At 43.0% G+C, this 14,639-nt stretch overlaps 4 protein-coding genes across 8 annotated transcripts in view; 2 read left to right on the top strand and 2 right to left on the bottom strand.

Annotated features, from left to right (window-relative positions):
* flvcr1 (FLVCR choline and heme transporter 1) overlaps positions 1 to 4,904 on the bottom strand; it is a 21,473-nt gene extending 16,569 nt beyond the window's left edge. For all 4 annotated transcript variants that reach the window (XR_010167484.1, XR_010167485.1, XR_010167486.1 and 1 more), the window contains exons 1-3: positions 1,787 to 4,904; positions 1,402 to 1,546; positions 231 to 371 (exon numbers count right to left, since the gene is read on the bottom strand). Coding sequence is in view for 1 of the 4 variants with exons in the window: in XM_063901724.1 (XP_063757794.1) it covers positions 231 to 371; positions 1,402 to 1,546; positions 1,787 to 2,482 (982 nt within the window). In the remaining 3 variants the exon portion in view is untranslated. The remainder of the gene's footprint in view (positions 1 to 230; positions 372 to 1,401; positions 1,547 to 1,786) is intronic.
* Positions 2,019 to 5,365, top strand: LOC134876678 (spermatogenesis-associated protein 45-like). Its single transcript, XM_063901733.1, has 2 exons — positions 2,019 to 4,888; positions 5,260 to 5,365. Exons 1-2 carry the CDS (start codon positions 4,660 to 4,662, stop codon positions 5,277 to 5,279), a joined length of 249 nt encoding a protein of 82 aa, XP_063757803.1. The 5' UTR covers positions 2,019 to 4,659; the 3' UTR covers positions 5,280 to 5,365.
* Positions 5,056 to 11,086, bottom strand: tatdn3 (TatD DNase domain containing 3). Of its 2 annotated transcripts, XM_063901725.1 has the most exons (10): positions 10,537 to 11,003; positions 9,731 to 9,763; positions 9,509 to 9,582; positions 9,123 to 9,198; positions 8,115 to 8,177; positions 7,133 to 7,242; positions 6,944 to 6,999; positions 6,758 to 6,870; positions 6,071 to 6,151; positions 5,056 to 5,984 (listed from the first exon to the last, which is right to left on the bottom strand). In XM_063901725.1, exons 1-10 carry the CDS (start codon positions 10,591 to 10,593, stop codon positions 5,847 to 5,849), a joined length of 801 nt encoding a protein of 266 aa, XP_063757795.1. In that variant the 5' UTR covers positions 10,594 to 11,003; the 3' UTR covers positions 5,056 to 5,846. The 2 variants fall into 2 exon arrangements, with proteins under 2 accessions (XP_063757795.1, XP_063757796.1); XM_063901726.1 differs by lacking the exon at positions 9,731 to 9,763 and having other exon boundaries at positions 10,537 to 11,086.
* Positions 10,705 to 14,639, top strand: nsl1 (NSL1 component of MIS12 kinetochore complex). Its single transcript, XM_063901727.1, has 6 exons — positions 10,705 to 10,979; positions 12,403 to 12,475; positions 12,565 to 12,695; positions 13,101 to 13,155; positions 14,016 to 14,083; positions 14,177 to 14,639. Exons 1-6 carry the CDS (start codon positions 10,806 to 10,808, stop codon positions 14,417 to 14,419), a joined length of 744 nt encoding a protein of 247 aa, XP_063757797.1. The 5' UTR covers positions 10,705 to 10,805; the 3' UTR covers positions 14,420 to 14,639.

Here is a 14,639-nt window from a genome sequence, read left to right as displayed (position 1 = left end):
GTACACATAACTTTGATCACTGTTAATAAATACAACTGTAGCGTTAATAAAACACTGAACCCCGTCACGGTAAATGTCACACATGGAGTAGTCACATGAGACATTAGATGGTCACGCTGGAAACATGTTCTATATTTATCCACGCTTTTAAGCAGGCCTTAGAAACCGGCAGGACATATCATCCTCATACTGTGAGCATTCCTCCTCTAGGTGGCTGGTGCTTCTCTCACCGTAGCTGACGAGCAGCAGGACGAACGCTTTATTCTTCATCAGATTGACGATGGACTGCTTGTAGGAGTAATCTTCCCCTGGAGTGTCTGGGAGAACCGCCTGAGCGTGACTGGGTGGCAGGAGAGGCCGGTCCTTTATCACTGAACACACAGACACAGATTAGATTGATAGAAAACAGTTTAAGTATCAGGACTCAACATGGTGTTAAAGGGGCCCTAATCTATCAGCAGAGTCTCTACTTTAAAGAGTCCTCTCCTGCTGATGTTCAGGTGTATATCAGTATGTAGTGTCTCTACTTTAAAGAGTCCTCTCCTGCTGATGTTCAGGTGTATATCAGTATGTAGTGTCTCTACTTTAAAGAGTCCTCTCCTGCTGATGTTCAGGTATGTATCAGTATGTAGTGTCTCTACTTTTAAGAGTCCTCTCCTGCTGATGTGCAGGTGTATATCAGTATGTAGTGTCTCTACTTTAAAGAGTCCTCTCCTGCTGATGTGCAGGTGTATATCAGTATGTAGTGTCTCTACTTTTAAGAGTCCTCTCCTGCTGATGTGCAGGTGTATATCAGTATGTAGTGTCTCTACTTTAAAGAGTCCTCTCCTGCTGATGTTCAGGTGTATATCAGTATGTAGTGTCTCTACTTTTAAGAGTCCTCTCCTGCTGATGTGCAGGTGTATATCAGTATGTAGTGTCTCTACTTTAAAGAGTCCTCTCCTGATGATGTTCAGGTGTATATCAGTATGTAGAGTCTCTACTTTAAAGAGTTCTCTCCTGGGACATGTCTCCATGCTTTAATGTTCGATATTGTTGACATACACATTCTTCCCCATAGGTCTTTCCTTAACTTAATCCTATTTTAACACTAATCCTGAACACAAATCTTAATCCTGAACTGGTTACTTGAAGGTTTAAGGGGCAGTCAAATGTGAAAAGATATCTGGAGTCGTGAGAACACACACACACACACACACACACACACACACACACACACACACACACACACACACACACACACACACACACACACACACACACACACACACACACACACACACACCTCTGTTCCGTTTCACCTCTCATGACTTAAACGGATGTAATATGCATAATTTATTGACATTTTAGCACAATCCCAATAATGTGTGTGCGTGTGTGTGTGTGTGTGTGTGTGTGTACCTAGAACGGTGAGGAAGAAGAGGGCGGTGGAGACGGCAGCGGTGCCATAGAACATGATGCTGATGTTGTGTCCCGTCAGCTCGACGTTGTCGGGGGTGTTGGGGATTAAAACCGGAGGCAGCAGGAAGCCGATCGCTGTTCCCAACTGAAGGCAGAACGAGATCAAAGGACACATTTCCATTAAGTATGTTAATACTTAGGGTGGTGTAAACAACGTTACGCATTTTGACTTATTACTTGCACATTTTGCACTGTTTGTATTGTTTGATTGTTTTACGTATTATTTAAATACACGGATGTTGCATTGCTGAAGTATCTACACTGTAACTACTCTGCATATGAGGAGCCTTTGAATCTTGACTTGTCCCACACCACACCCACACACCTGGTTTCCCAGCACGGCCACGGCACACGCGGTGGACACCTCCTGCGGTCCGAACCACACCGAGGCGACCCTGGACGGCAGGCCCAGGATGAACACCTGCGCCACGGAGCACACGACCTGCGCGGTCACGGTCACTCCGAACCGCTCCGGGCTCACGCTGGCGCACTTCATCCACGCGCCTGCGCAGTTGAGCCCGGCACCGAGCAGGGCCGTGAGCCGCAAACCCTTCCGGTCCAGAAGCCAGGTGGCGGGGAAGATGAGCGGCACGTAGGCCACCATGTAGACGATGGAGAGCCAGTCCACCTTGTCGCTGGTGACCCCGTAGTAGTGCATGAACACGTTGGTGATGATGCTGTACTGGATCCACTGGAAGGCGTTCACCAGGGAGTACAGGCTGAACACCGCGAGCACGGCGAACCGGAGCCGGTACAGCTTCGTCTCCGGCCGCGCGCCGTGCTTCTTCTCCTCCTTCTCTCCTCCGTTAGGCAGCATCGCCTCTCTCTCATCCGGCGGCACCTCCTTCTCCTGCTCCAGCGCCGGGTCCGTGTCTGCAGCCCCGCCCGGTGTCGCCGCCGCAGCTGCGTATGTCGGCTCCGCGCATCGCTTCGTGTCTCCCTCCGGATCCGGGCACTTCATCACCGCGATGTCGTCAGGTGCACCGGGATGAAGCTCCTGTACGAGCTCTCCAGCCACCATGATTGAAGTTTTCTCTCAATTTCCAGCGAGATGCGACAGTAAGAAGAGGCAGGAAGCGCTCTGGTTTCCTCATTCGGTTACCATCCGTTAAGAGCCAGTCACACTACAGACATTTTAAACACAACCTGCGCACTCCCAACACAAATCATCCGGTTATTCTATCCCTGATTCCTGTTCTCCAGCATGCTGCCTCTCTGCTTGTATGAGCGTGTGTGTGACGCTCTTTCTCTCTCTCTCTCGCTCTCTCTCTATATATCCTTTGTTCCGCCGAAGCTGACACATGCCTTCCGATGCGGATGAGCCAATAGTAGAGCAGCTTCAGTATCTTACTACTACTGCCTGCTGTAACCACATGAATGGTTGAGGTGGAATAACTACTCAGATCCTTTAGTTCAGTGGGTAATAAAACTCATTCCAGCTAAATGTATGTAGAGTCTCTCCTGGGACATGTCTCCATGCTCTAATGTTCAGAAAGCTCTTTATGTTTCTCATACTGCCTGTGCTGCAGCTCCTCTTTTCCCCCTCTGTCTGAAACCAGAGCCCAGTCTGCTCTGATTGGTTAGCTGGCCGTCTCTGTTGTGATTGGTCAACCTGCTTAAGAGATGTCCGGCCCCCTTAGCCTATAAAGTACAATGTGTTGGAGCGCTATAGCCAATAGGAGTGCGAGTAGAAGCCAATAGAAGTTTGAGTGTTCCATAGTGATGTCACTATGTTCAGGAAGTAAACAAAGGTGACAAATCGAGGTGTTTCAGGCAGGGGTGGTGGGGGAGAAAGTAGAGAAATATATCAGCTAAATGCACTTAAAGTTTCTTTATTCTTAAAGTTCTTTATTCTTTATATTAAAGATATATGTTTTGGATCAACAATATACTCTGTGAAGTTTTACTCGTGGGTGATTTCATTGATAATGTAAATACAACGTTGGTAAATGAGTCCCAGTCACGTCTGTAACGTTCCTGCTGTAGGTCCTCTACTAGTCCATGAGCCTGTCCATGTGCTCAGGCCTTTATCTGCTCTAATCCTGATCCTCCTTTGACCCAGTGGGACCGCACTGCAGGTCTGATCCCAGGAAACTCACTCCAGAGCTGCCGGTACGACGTGTTGTGTGGGAAGTTGGTTCTCTTGACCAAAAGCTATGGGATTTCTGTCTTGGCTTCTGGATTATTGTAGAACGATAAGCTCATGAGACTTCTGTTCAACCAAATAAACACCACTTTAAAGAGGCCCTGTTATGCTTTCTGCGGGTTTCTCTTTCCTGTAGTGTGCTGTGTAGTTTTCAGTGCACGTAAATGGTCTGCAAAGGCTAAAATCCCAGTACTTTTGTACAGCCTGTTCTACTGAGGCTACAACAAGTACTCGCCTTTCCATTGAAAGGCTCCTGTTGTTTGTAGGTCTATCTCAGGAGGATCAAATAACCCCAGTGGTGTTGTGGACAGAAGTGAGCTCTCACTCTGTCTCTGTTTTCATGAACCAAGAGGAAATAATATTTTGCAGTTTTGAAGCTAATTCCCTTCTATTCAAGCATTTCACTTATATAGGCATATTTTCAACCAGTGAAATGTGCAGCCTTGAAGAGAGTCAATTGAATTAATTAACACACATTATTATTTGGTTGATATGTTTTAGTTGTGCTCAACATGTGTTTTGCAAACTTCATACAGCAGGTATTTACGGTAATTATCTGTAAATCCTTCAATTTAATAGCATTTTATGATGAAATATGTTATATTTTATCCTATATTTTATCTCACATGGTGTCAAAAGCTTACATTTTAAAAAATAACAATGTTTTCTGCTCACTATTTGATGGTTTGGCATTACAGGGGTAAGAAGAGTATTGTGTTTTTTCATTTGTAAGTATAAAGGGAGGTAAACTTTATAACCAATATTTTGGATTCTCCTATTATCTCAAATTGAACATCGTACAAGCAGAATTAGCGAAGAATAAATAACTTTACAAGTAACTTTAGAAGATTACCGTCTGTTCATATGGTGTCGAATAACTTTTTGAAAGATATTCCAAATATGTATTCAATTCTCGTCGGAGTAACTCCTCTTCCCAAACATAACATATCTTTGACCCGCCTTCAGGTGTCCCGTTGCCATGCCAATAGCAGCATCACACACCGACTTCACTTTGGATAGTTCATTGACTAAGAGGAGAAATAAATAAAAACATGTCTGCAGCCGAGGAGCGGGCTCTGGAGGAGCTGAACCGGCGGAGGGAGACCTGGTGTCGGGTGGAGGGGACCCCCCAGCAGGCCTGGGACCGCAGCGAGAGGAGACACTACCGGAAACACCTGCGCAGCACCCCGGGTCTCCTCACCGCTCGGCCCGCCGGAGAGCACCGCAGACCGAGGCCTCCCCCCTCCAAACTCCCAGAGAGGAGGCACTTCAAGGAGAGCTGTGAGGAAGCTTTTGTTTAGACGTCACGCATGGGGAGGAGCAGTGAGGAATGTATATTAATGAAAAGTTAAAGTCAAAATAATAAATATATGTATATGATAATTAGAATAAGTTTGAGTATGTCCAATAAAAATACAAATAAAGAAAGAAATGTCCAAAAAGAGAAATATTTGTCATTTTCTGAATTCCTTTATTTTTCTGTATTCAGCTCCTCGTGATTCATGAAATCCAGAATCTATGCATATCATCTTGTTTTAAAATCAGCCTACGATTAAACCCCCACTGAGCAGTTGTAATTAAACTCATGCACTTTTTTCAAGTTGTTTCATGTCATACTTTATAAATCTGTAACGCCAGTTTGTCTCCTCCAGATGAATCACAACTGGTGTAAGCGGCTGCAGCCCGACGGGAGCTGACACAACAAAAACCTGAACTCAACATTTACTCCTTTAATGAATAAAACAATACCCAAAGTAAATGATGCCTCTGCTTTTCAGTGTTCTACTTTATCTTGAGGATCTGTCTGTGACTCTAAAGCTCATGTTGCATCTCCAACACTCTTGTCCAATGCCCAGACATTTGGCAGCCAATCATAGTCCGGATTAATGATTGTAAACTATATATTTGGCTTTTTATTTCAGGTCGATTGCAGGTCCTGCAGGTTAGACGTTCTGTCTCAAAATATGATCATTAAATCCCAGTCAGAGTAGCTGTACATTGAGCTAAATGCTAATACTAGCAAGCTTTGATGACATCCTGCTAAAGTCAGTATTAAGTTAGTGTTGTACATACAGTATATGTTTTGTTCCATATACAAATATATTTCTTCTTGATGCAAAATTATCTCTGTCACACAGCCGTGCCAATAGAAATGCAAATGCTAAGGTTCATTTCCAAACATATTCTACATGAAGTTGCCTCTGGCGCCCCCTACAGTCCGACCCCGCCCTTCAGAGGCTTACATGTGAGTCTTAACTTTTGGGAAAAGTCTGAGTGCGTTTTGTGCGGTGACCATCTGAACGGTTCGTGGGGACAGACCTTTGACGTCAGCGATGTGCCGGCAGCACAGAGCGATGTTACAGGGCTCGTTCCTCTCCTGGGAGACAGACAGAGACAGACACATGTTTAGAAATAATAGCAGCTGAGGGACAGTGAGAGGAGTTTTGATCTTCTGAAACTCACATGCTTGTCGAGCCCGAGGGCAGGAGAGTCCGTTTCCAGACAGATGTGCTCCAGAGGGATCTGCTGGATCAGCTTGTCTCTCTGCGTGGAGGAATTCACATTCAGTCACATAACGGACTGATGCGATAGAGGTCAGGACAGCAGATTCACTCTCATGTTGCTCGTCTCTTCACAGTGGAGACCAAGACGGCTAAATGGAGGTTGTCCTCGAATGAGAAGTGTAAAAAAATCAGCCATAACTAAATGCAATGAATTATAAAGTGCAGGAATAGGTACGCTGTGTCTCAGAGCTCTGACCGTGCATAGATTTAGCTAACATGCGACAAAACATAACTTTACTTCAGCAATCTTTGGCAATAAAATGAAGTATATTCTCTTTATTATCATAAATATAATAATGCACAATTTCAGTAATCCGAGAATCAAAATACCTTTTTGGGGGGGTGGGGGGGGGGATGGGTTTTGTGGTGATTTAAGAATAATATAAAATGTATATAAATAAGAAAATAAATTAAAATAAAAAAGGAATAAGATTTTTAAATGTTGCTGATAATGCAAACCTTTTCTTAATGAATTCCTTTATTTTCTGTTTTTCGTTCCTTGTGAATAGTCAAATAAATAATCTGTTATAGGTTCTGTTTTATTTATTTTTTAAATCCTACAAATAAAAAGTGTACATTTCCCCACCTGGTGGTTCCTGCAGACAGCGGGGGGGAAGGAGAAGAGGAAACCAGCCTGCACTCCCTCCAGAGCCACCGACGGCTTCCCTGCAAAGTTATGAAGCAGCGCTCGACTGATACCTGACGGGAAAACCAGGAACAAGTGTCATAAATGTGGCTTCAGATGTTAGAGAAAGACTGAATAACCTCCCACCTTGTTCTCTCAGCGTCTCTATGGTGACTCTAGCAGCAGATCGAGAGTGGACGTTTCTGTGCAGAAAACAGGGAACAAGGAGACTCTGATTTAGGATGTTACATTTCCCTTCATGCTGTCTCCTCACTTAATGCATGCAGTTAATGATTACAGTTATAACTATTCGTGTTATGATTGTGTTTGGCTCACACAGGCAGCTGCAGCTCCTTGGCGACACTCAGCTGTTTGATGAAGACGCTCGTCTCATCCTCTCTGTCCCGCTGAGAGGGAGCGCACCACGGAGTGAAGTCTAAACCGATCTGGAAACCAAATAATATATTAAAAATGACTGATTATATCCCGAGAGACGTTGTGAAACCACCAGAGACTCTGAGTCGATCACCTGCAGCCACGAGTGTTTGGTGCTCAGTCGATCATCATGAAATGTGGAGAAAAATGCTAAAATATGTTTGTGTTTTCTACAGATTTATTAATTATAGGTCATTTAGTATGTAGAAATGTGGTGAATTGGTCCAAAATAATAAGCACACTTCAAAAGTTAAAGGACATAAATTAAAAAACGAAATCATCTGAACTAAAAAGGTATAAATACAGGTAAGAAATTAACTTCAAATATGTGGGTTTTTAGAGTGGAAGATTTGTACAGTTTGTGCAGGAATGTGAAAAATATTGACCAAGGGATGTTCAGTTCAGGGGGGGGGGGAAATGCCTGAGGTAAAGAGCGATCACAGACTCATAGATTAAAATAAAATGTGTTCAGTGCAGCGATCCATAATAGAGGTATGGAAACAGGAGTCAGACTGTTGATTTAGCCCTGTGGAGCCCCAGATCTACTCTGAACAACACACACATTCCTCATGACAACAGAGTCAAGTGTGTGTGTGTGTGTGTGTGTGTGTGTGTGTGTGTGTGTGTGTGTGTGTGTGTGTGTGTGTGTGTGTGTGTGTGTGTGTGTGTGTGAGAGAGATTATACACAGCTGATGTACTTACATAAAGATTAGGAGGTGAAGTTTTAACTAGTTTAATCTGCTTTACTTAACAGGAGTCACATTACAGTTAGGATTTGTTAACTAGAGGGGCAGCCATGTGTGTGTGTGTGTGTGTGTGTGTGTGTGTGTGTGTGTGTGTGTGTGTGTGTGTGTGTGTGTGTGTGTGTGTGTGTGTGTTCTACCTCTCCAATAGCGACGAGGCGTTCTCTGTGTTTGTAGAACAGCGGCAGGGCAGCGTCAAGATCCTGAGATAACACACATTATATTATGGGATGCACGTTGGATTCAGTCCAGCTATCAAACCCTATTCTGGTTTTTACTTTCTGACCAATTTTTTATTGAGTTTCCCAGTCAACTTACACACAATACAGATAGAAACGATAGAAATGAAAATAACAATAGGCGTTCGGTCATTGCTGTATAAGACACTTTTCTGTCTCTTGCACTACTTCCTTTCTTTTTAGTATATTGCATATTGCATTGCTGGAGAAGCCTGGGACTTAGCTCTAGTTATTGTGCATATGACAATAAAGCCTTTCAACCTGGATCTGAACTCCCTCAAACTCTCTTCTGCAATATTTAAATGAGTTTGAGATACTTTCTGGAACTCTAATTAGCAGCATTTTTGGACCGTCTTTACATTTTCTCCTCATCCTCGATCATTGAAATCCTTTCATTGAAACGCAGCTCTTTCCAGCAGGACTCACAACGACGTTAGGCTGCATGGAACCAACTTTCTCCCAGACTGTAAGAGGCTCTATAGAGCAGTGTTTAGTCGGTATCTCCGTCAGTGAGAAACATTCACAGCAGAGATACTCCTGGCTCAGCTGACCGACTTCAACACCAAGCTTCAAGTATCAAGCTTCAATTGGAAGCGATTACATTTCTGTCGGGGATTATTCCAGAGAGAAGATGAAACTCTGAAGAGGAAACTTTGTCCTTAAAGGGAGCGACACTATTTATAAAAGCCTGTGCATGATGTAGTAAACTGGAGCGACTCTATAGGACATTTTGCATACATTTTTATACTTCAAATAACAAAAATAAACACCCCTTCATCTGGGCCAGAGTCCCTCCCTCCCTCCCTCTGTTAACCCCCTCTCCTCTGTGCCGGCTGGATACAGTTACTCTCAGAATAAACAAAGCTAAGTGGTTTTAAAAAAGGGACGAGGTGAAGTCTGTTTTCCTACCTGAGGATTCACGCTGCGCTGCCCGCCCTCCTGCAGGGGGTGGAGGCCCAGACATGGAGCCACCAGATCTGGATAACTGTGGGGGGAGATGGAATGGTAACACCCTGAATAATAAATATAAAGCTGCACCGCTGAGAGCAGCTGGGACAACGTAAACACTTCCCAGCTATGAACACAGAGAGGAGGACATTTAGTCCTGCTCTCACTGCCTGTTAATCACTCTTATTTGTCTTATCATTTCAGGTGCCAGTTGAATATGACTTTTTATTGGATTTAGCATCACACAGGGATGGGTTTCGCCTTCTGAACCAGTCGTTTGTCTTTCTATAAAGCACACCACAAAATGTTTTATGAGACTGGTAACAAATCTATGGAGACATACTGACCACTCCTGCAGCTGCAGAACTCTGTCAAACTCTCCGACTTCTTCTGTCACTGCAACCAGAGTCTTTACCCCGGCCTACAAACACAAACACACACACACACACACACACACACACACACACACACACACACACACACACACACACACACACACACACACACACACACACACACAGCAGTTTGATTTGTGTTTTATTGCCATTGTTTTGAGTAGATTAACTGACCTCTTTAGTGTTCTGGATCACATCCTCCAGATCCTGCAAAGAAAAGAAAGGAGTGCAGTGGTAAGAGAGAAATAGGTCAATGAGAAAGCTGTTATGATAAATGATAATATTGTGGTATACAGAGGTGGGAGAAGTACTCAGATCTTGTACTTGAGTAAAGTAGAAGTACTCAGGTCTTGTACTTGAGTAAAGTAGAAGTACTCAGATCTTGTACTTGAGTAAAGTAGAAGTACTCAGGTCTTGTACTTCAGTAAAGTAGAAGTACTCAGATCTTGTACTTGAGTAAAGTAGAAGTACTCAGGTCTTGTACTTGAGTAAAGTAGAAGTACCAGAGTGTAGGAATACTCTGTCACAGTAAAAGTATTCTAAATGTTCCTCCAGTGAAAGTAGAAAGTACTCTCCTCTAAATGTACTTAAAGTAGCGACAGTAAAAGTAGTCATTGTCTGATTGGTCCATTTCAGAATAATATCTCTGATATGTTTTATAATGATTGATCATTAAAGTGTTCTCAGAGCTAGTAAAGGTGCAGCTAGTTTGAATGGCTTTGTATACTGCAGGGTAGCTGCTGGATTTACTGCAGGTGAACTAAAGTCTGATTTAAGGGAGATTATATGTACCTTCATTAATCCAGATCTGCCTAGCAACTAAAGGGATTAAATACATGTAGTGGAGTAAAAGTACACCAATATTGTTCTTACTTGTAGTAGCTACTTGACTAATTACTTAGTTGTACACATACAGCTTTTATTTTGGATGAGGACCAAAACAAAGCTAGGTTTGGCTGTTTAGTCAACTAAATGCTTACCTTTTCAAACTCACGGGCTGATATATGACAATGGCAGTCAACGAAACCATATTCCATTGAAAAAGTCAAAATGATAAGAGTTAAGAGAGCAAATTACACTAAAAAACAGCGATAATTATCCATGTTGTCGTTGTACACACCGCTAACAGCCAGGCGGAACTTTTCTGCGACTTGTAGACGTGTGTGTGTGTTTCCGGGGACGACGTACTGCAGTCGCACCCGGAAGTTAGACGTTCTTTTAAAAAATGTAATCAAAGTTGGCGGTAAAGATGGAGCCCGTAGAGAGTGAAGACACACAGCAGGAGTTTAGAGTCAAAGTAACGTCGAAGAAACAAGTCATCCAGCAGATGAAGAAATACAAAGATATCTTAAAGACTGCTCTCAACGGACAGACGGAGGTTGCCGAGGAAACGAAGAGCCGTTTACTGGAGGACCTGCTGGCGGTTAGTCTGTTATCCTTCAGCTCTTCTAATGAACAAAGACGTTAAATACAAACATTTATGCTACACTTATTACTGTCATTGATGTACATATAATGTGCGCGTATACAACCACAATTGTACACTTAAAGAGGTAAAGAAAAGTAGGTTACAATAAATAGAAGGGGAGGGCGGTGTTTATTCCCTTTAGTTGCTAGGCAGATTAGGATTAATGATGGTAAATATGATCTCCCTTAAATCAGACTGTAGTTCACCTGCAGTAAATCCAGCAGCTACCCTGCAGTATACAAAGCCATTCAAACTAGCTGCACCTTTACCAGCTCTGAGAACACTTTAATGATCAATCATTATAAAACATATCAGAGATATTATTCTGAAATGGACCAATCAGACAATGACTACTTTTACTGTCGCTACTTTAAGTACATTTAGAGGAGAGTACTTTCTACTTTCACTGGAGGAACATTTAGAATACTTTTACTGAGACAGAGTATTCCTACACTCTGGTACTTCTACTTTACTCAATAACAAGATGTGAGTACTTCTACTTTACTCAAGTACAAGATCTGAGTACTTCTACTTTACTCAAGTACAAGATCTGAGTACTTCTACTTTACTCAAGTACAAGATCTGAGTACTTCTACTTTACTCAAGTACAAGATCTGAGTACTTCTACTTTACTCAAGTACAAGATCTGAGTACTTCTACTTTACTCAAGTACAAGACCTGAGTACTTCTACTTTACTCAAGTACAAGACCTGCGTACTTCTACTTTACTCAAGTACAAGATCTGAGTACTTCTACTTTACTCAAGTACAAGATCTGAGTACTTCTACTTTACTCAAGTACAAGATCTGAGTACTTCTACTTACTCAAGTACAAGAACTGAGTATTTCTACTTTACTCATACAAGTTCTGATTACTTCCTCTACTTTACCAAGTACAAGATCTGATTACTTCTACTTTTACCTCAGTACGAAGATCTGAACTTCTACTTTACTCAAGTACAAGATCTGAGTACTGTCTACTTTACTCATGTACAAGATCTGGATTACTTCTACTTACTCAAGTACAAGACCTGGCGTACTTCTACTTTACTCAAGTACAAGATCAGATACTTCTACTTTAATCAAGTACAAGATCCTAGTACTTCGACTTTACTCAATTACAAGATCCCTGAGTACTTACTAACTTTACTCAAGTACAAGATCTGATTACTTCTACTTTACTCAAGTACAAGATCTGAGTACTTCTACTTTACTCAAGTACAAGATCTGAGTACTTCTACTTTACTCAAGTACAAGATCTGAGTACTTCTACTTTACTCAAGTACAAGATCTGAGTACTTCGTCTTTTACTCAAGTACAAGATCTGAGTACTTCTACTTTACTCAAGAACAAGACCTGGCTGTATTTGATCTGTGCAGAACTTCGAGGCAGCTGTTCAGGAGAACGTGCTGGTGAATGGACTGCCCTGGGAGGAGGCACCTGAGGAAGAAGGTGCTTCTCTTTGAAGTCTCCAGCTTAATGTTCCTTAAATTAAAGCAACATTTATGGAACAACATTCTTCTGTATCTTCCTCTGTGCAGAGGACGAGGCTCAGGATCTGGGCAACCTGCTGGATGACACCATCGTAGAGACCACCAGGAGGCGCTGTTCCTACCCCAAAAAGATCCTGCCTCATGTGGTCCACTCGCTCAAAGCTGAGCGGAAACTCATGGTGGGGGCCACACATGTGTAGCTATCAGTCAGACAGTCACAGCTCAAATGACACAGATGAATTATCCATGCCTAAATATACAAATCGAGCGACTGTGGCTGTGAGTGAAGCTTGTGTGTTCGATCCCAGCCTGATGTGTCCTTGGGCATGATACTGAACCCTGAGTTGCTCCCGATGGCCAACGGTGTGTGAGTGTGTGTCTGTGGGTGTTAGCTTCCCTAAAGCAAGTGGTGCTGCTCTGCATGAATGAGGTGTGAATGGGTGAATGACTCGTAGTATGTGAAGCTTTGAGGGGTCCAGAAGACCTGATTAAAGAGCTGTATAAGTACAGACTGTTGAAATGTAAATACTCTATGATCCAGAGCTGTGGTTCCACTCTTCTAACACGTGTTATTTGTGTTTCAGAAGCTGTATGAGCACGCAGTCAAACCTCAAGAGTTCGTCAAAGATCCCGATCAAGGTTGTTACCGTCACACACACTTTTTTAATTTGAGTGTTATCTAACCCTGTGGAAAAATATGCTTTTAGACTTTAATATTTCAGGGTTTACCTAAACCCTGCACCTTATATGTGCATGCTTCTGAAACTGCAGAACATTAAACGTAGATATGTATTCATCTATACCTTATTTACGTCACCACAGCCTTGTTGTGCTACCTGAAGTCATTTCAATCTCATGCACCTTCTGGTTGGATGCAAACTGCATTTCGTTGTGTGCAACGAGCATAAAGTTGAATCTGAATCAACAGGGGAAACTTTCTTATGTCACAATCATCCAAACCACCCAAGAATCGTCACTATTATTATTTAATAATACGCACACTTCATTTCCTGAGCAGCCTGCACACACTCCTCTGGGGTCCTTTACATTTCTTCCTGTCTGATACTCTGGAAGTGTTACTTCTCCTAAAGCTGGACATTTGAAAGTGTCACCTCCCCCCCCCCCCCCCAGCTTAAACTGAAACACCCACATGCATCAGAAAGCTAAAGGCTTTTTGTTCTAGCAGAGTTATGGATGCCTCGTAAATATAAAGGTTTTCAGCCGGATAAAAGGCGTCCTTATCCAGCGCTCTGTTGCTATTGGCTTTAATCTTACTCTAAATCTCATGGTATTTAGTTCTTCTTTATTATACTCTCAACCTAGCCTCAGTCTGATTTATCATTTATATTAATTGTAATTTGTTTTCAATTTATTTGATTAATAATTGACAGAACTTGACATCAAATCCCTTTTTTGTAAATATAGGTGTATGCACAAATGCTTTTCCTGTACCGTATGCCTGACCCATATTTAGTTTACCCGGTGTTGTGTTTCTCCAGAGAGCCTCATGAACGACCTGTCAGCCGGCACTCCTGCGAAGGTCAAACAGGCCATCGATGTCATAAAGGTAAGGCACACACACACACACACACACACACACACACCAATCAATCTATAGATGCTTTATTGACACGTTTCCCCCCCCCCCCCTCTCCCTCAGTCCATCCACACCCTGCAGAAGCAAGCCGAAGGCCTCTGTGAAATCCTCAACATGAAGACGAGCGCCGCCACGCTGGAGATCCACAGAGAGGTGTTAGGGAGCCAATCAGACGCCCCGCTGCCGTCAGTGAACGGAGCCTCGAGGAGCAGGCAGCCAATCAAACAGGCCATAGAGGAAGCAGCGGCGGCCAGCTGCTACGTGACGCTCAGTAAGCGCGGCAGACAGAGCGACACCTCCTGCTGACTTCAACTCAGGGACTCGTGTTCCTGCATGATTCACTGTTTTACCCTTACCGTTCCAGCCTGGACTAAAGGACTTGTAGTTTCCCTTTTTGACATAAACCATTGTATCCCTATTAGTGCCATATTGACCTTTACCAACCATGTTCTCTCTGGGTTAGAAGGAGTCTGAATTTCAACAAGCATCTGAATTTGTGAAACAATAAATATACTTTCTACTTTTA

The sequence above is a fragment of the Eleginops maclovinus genome, chromosome 15 (assembly GCF_036324505.1).
Source record: "Eleginops maclovinus isolate JMC-PN-2008 ecotype Puerto Natales chromosome 15, JC_Emac_rtc_rv5, whole genome shotgun sequence".
In the NCBI taxonomy this organism is placed as follows: domain Eukaryota; kingdom Metazoa; phylum Chordata; class Actinopteri; order Perciformes; family Eleginopidae; genus Eleginops; species Eleginops maclovinus.
This window is presented reverse-complemented; position numbering and strand designations above follow the sequence as displayed.

Bases quoted from the DNA above. Each gene is read 5' to 3' on its own strand.
- LOC134876678 (XM_063901733.1), top strand. From the start codon at position 4,660: ATGTCTGCAGCCGAGGAGCGGGCTCTGGAGGAGCTGAACCGGCGGAGG. The intron at 4,889-5,259 runs GTGAGGAAGCTT...TGTCTCCTCCAG, and splicing joins GAGGCACTTCAAGGAGAGCT to ATGAATCACAACTGGTGTAA.
- tatdn3 (XM_063901725.1), bottom strand. From the start codon at position 10,593: ATGGAATATGGTTTCGTTGACTGCCATTGTCATATATCAGCCCGTGAG. The intron at 8,178-9,122 runs GTAGGAAAACAG...GTGTTATCTCAG, and splicing joins AGCGCAGCGTGAATCCTCAG to GATCTTGACGCTGCCCTGCC. The intron at 6,152-6,757 runs GTGGGGAAATGT...TCCTCCACGCAG, and splicing joins CTGTCTGCAGGAACCACCAG to AGAGACAAGCTGATCCAGCA.
- nsl1 (XM_063901727.1), top strand. From the start codon at position 10,806: ATGGAGCCCGTAGAGAGTGAAGACACACAGCAGGAGTTTAGAGTCAAA. The intron at 13,156-14,015 runs GTTGTTACCGTC...GTGTTTCTCCAG, and splicing joins CGTCAAAGATCCCGATCAAG to AGAGCCTCATGAACGACCTG. The intron at 14,084-14,176 runs GTAAGGCACACA...CCTCTCCCTCAG, and splicing joins AGGCCATCGATGTCATAAAG to TCCATCCACACCCTGCAGAA.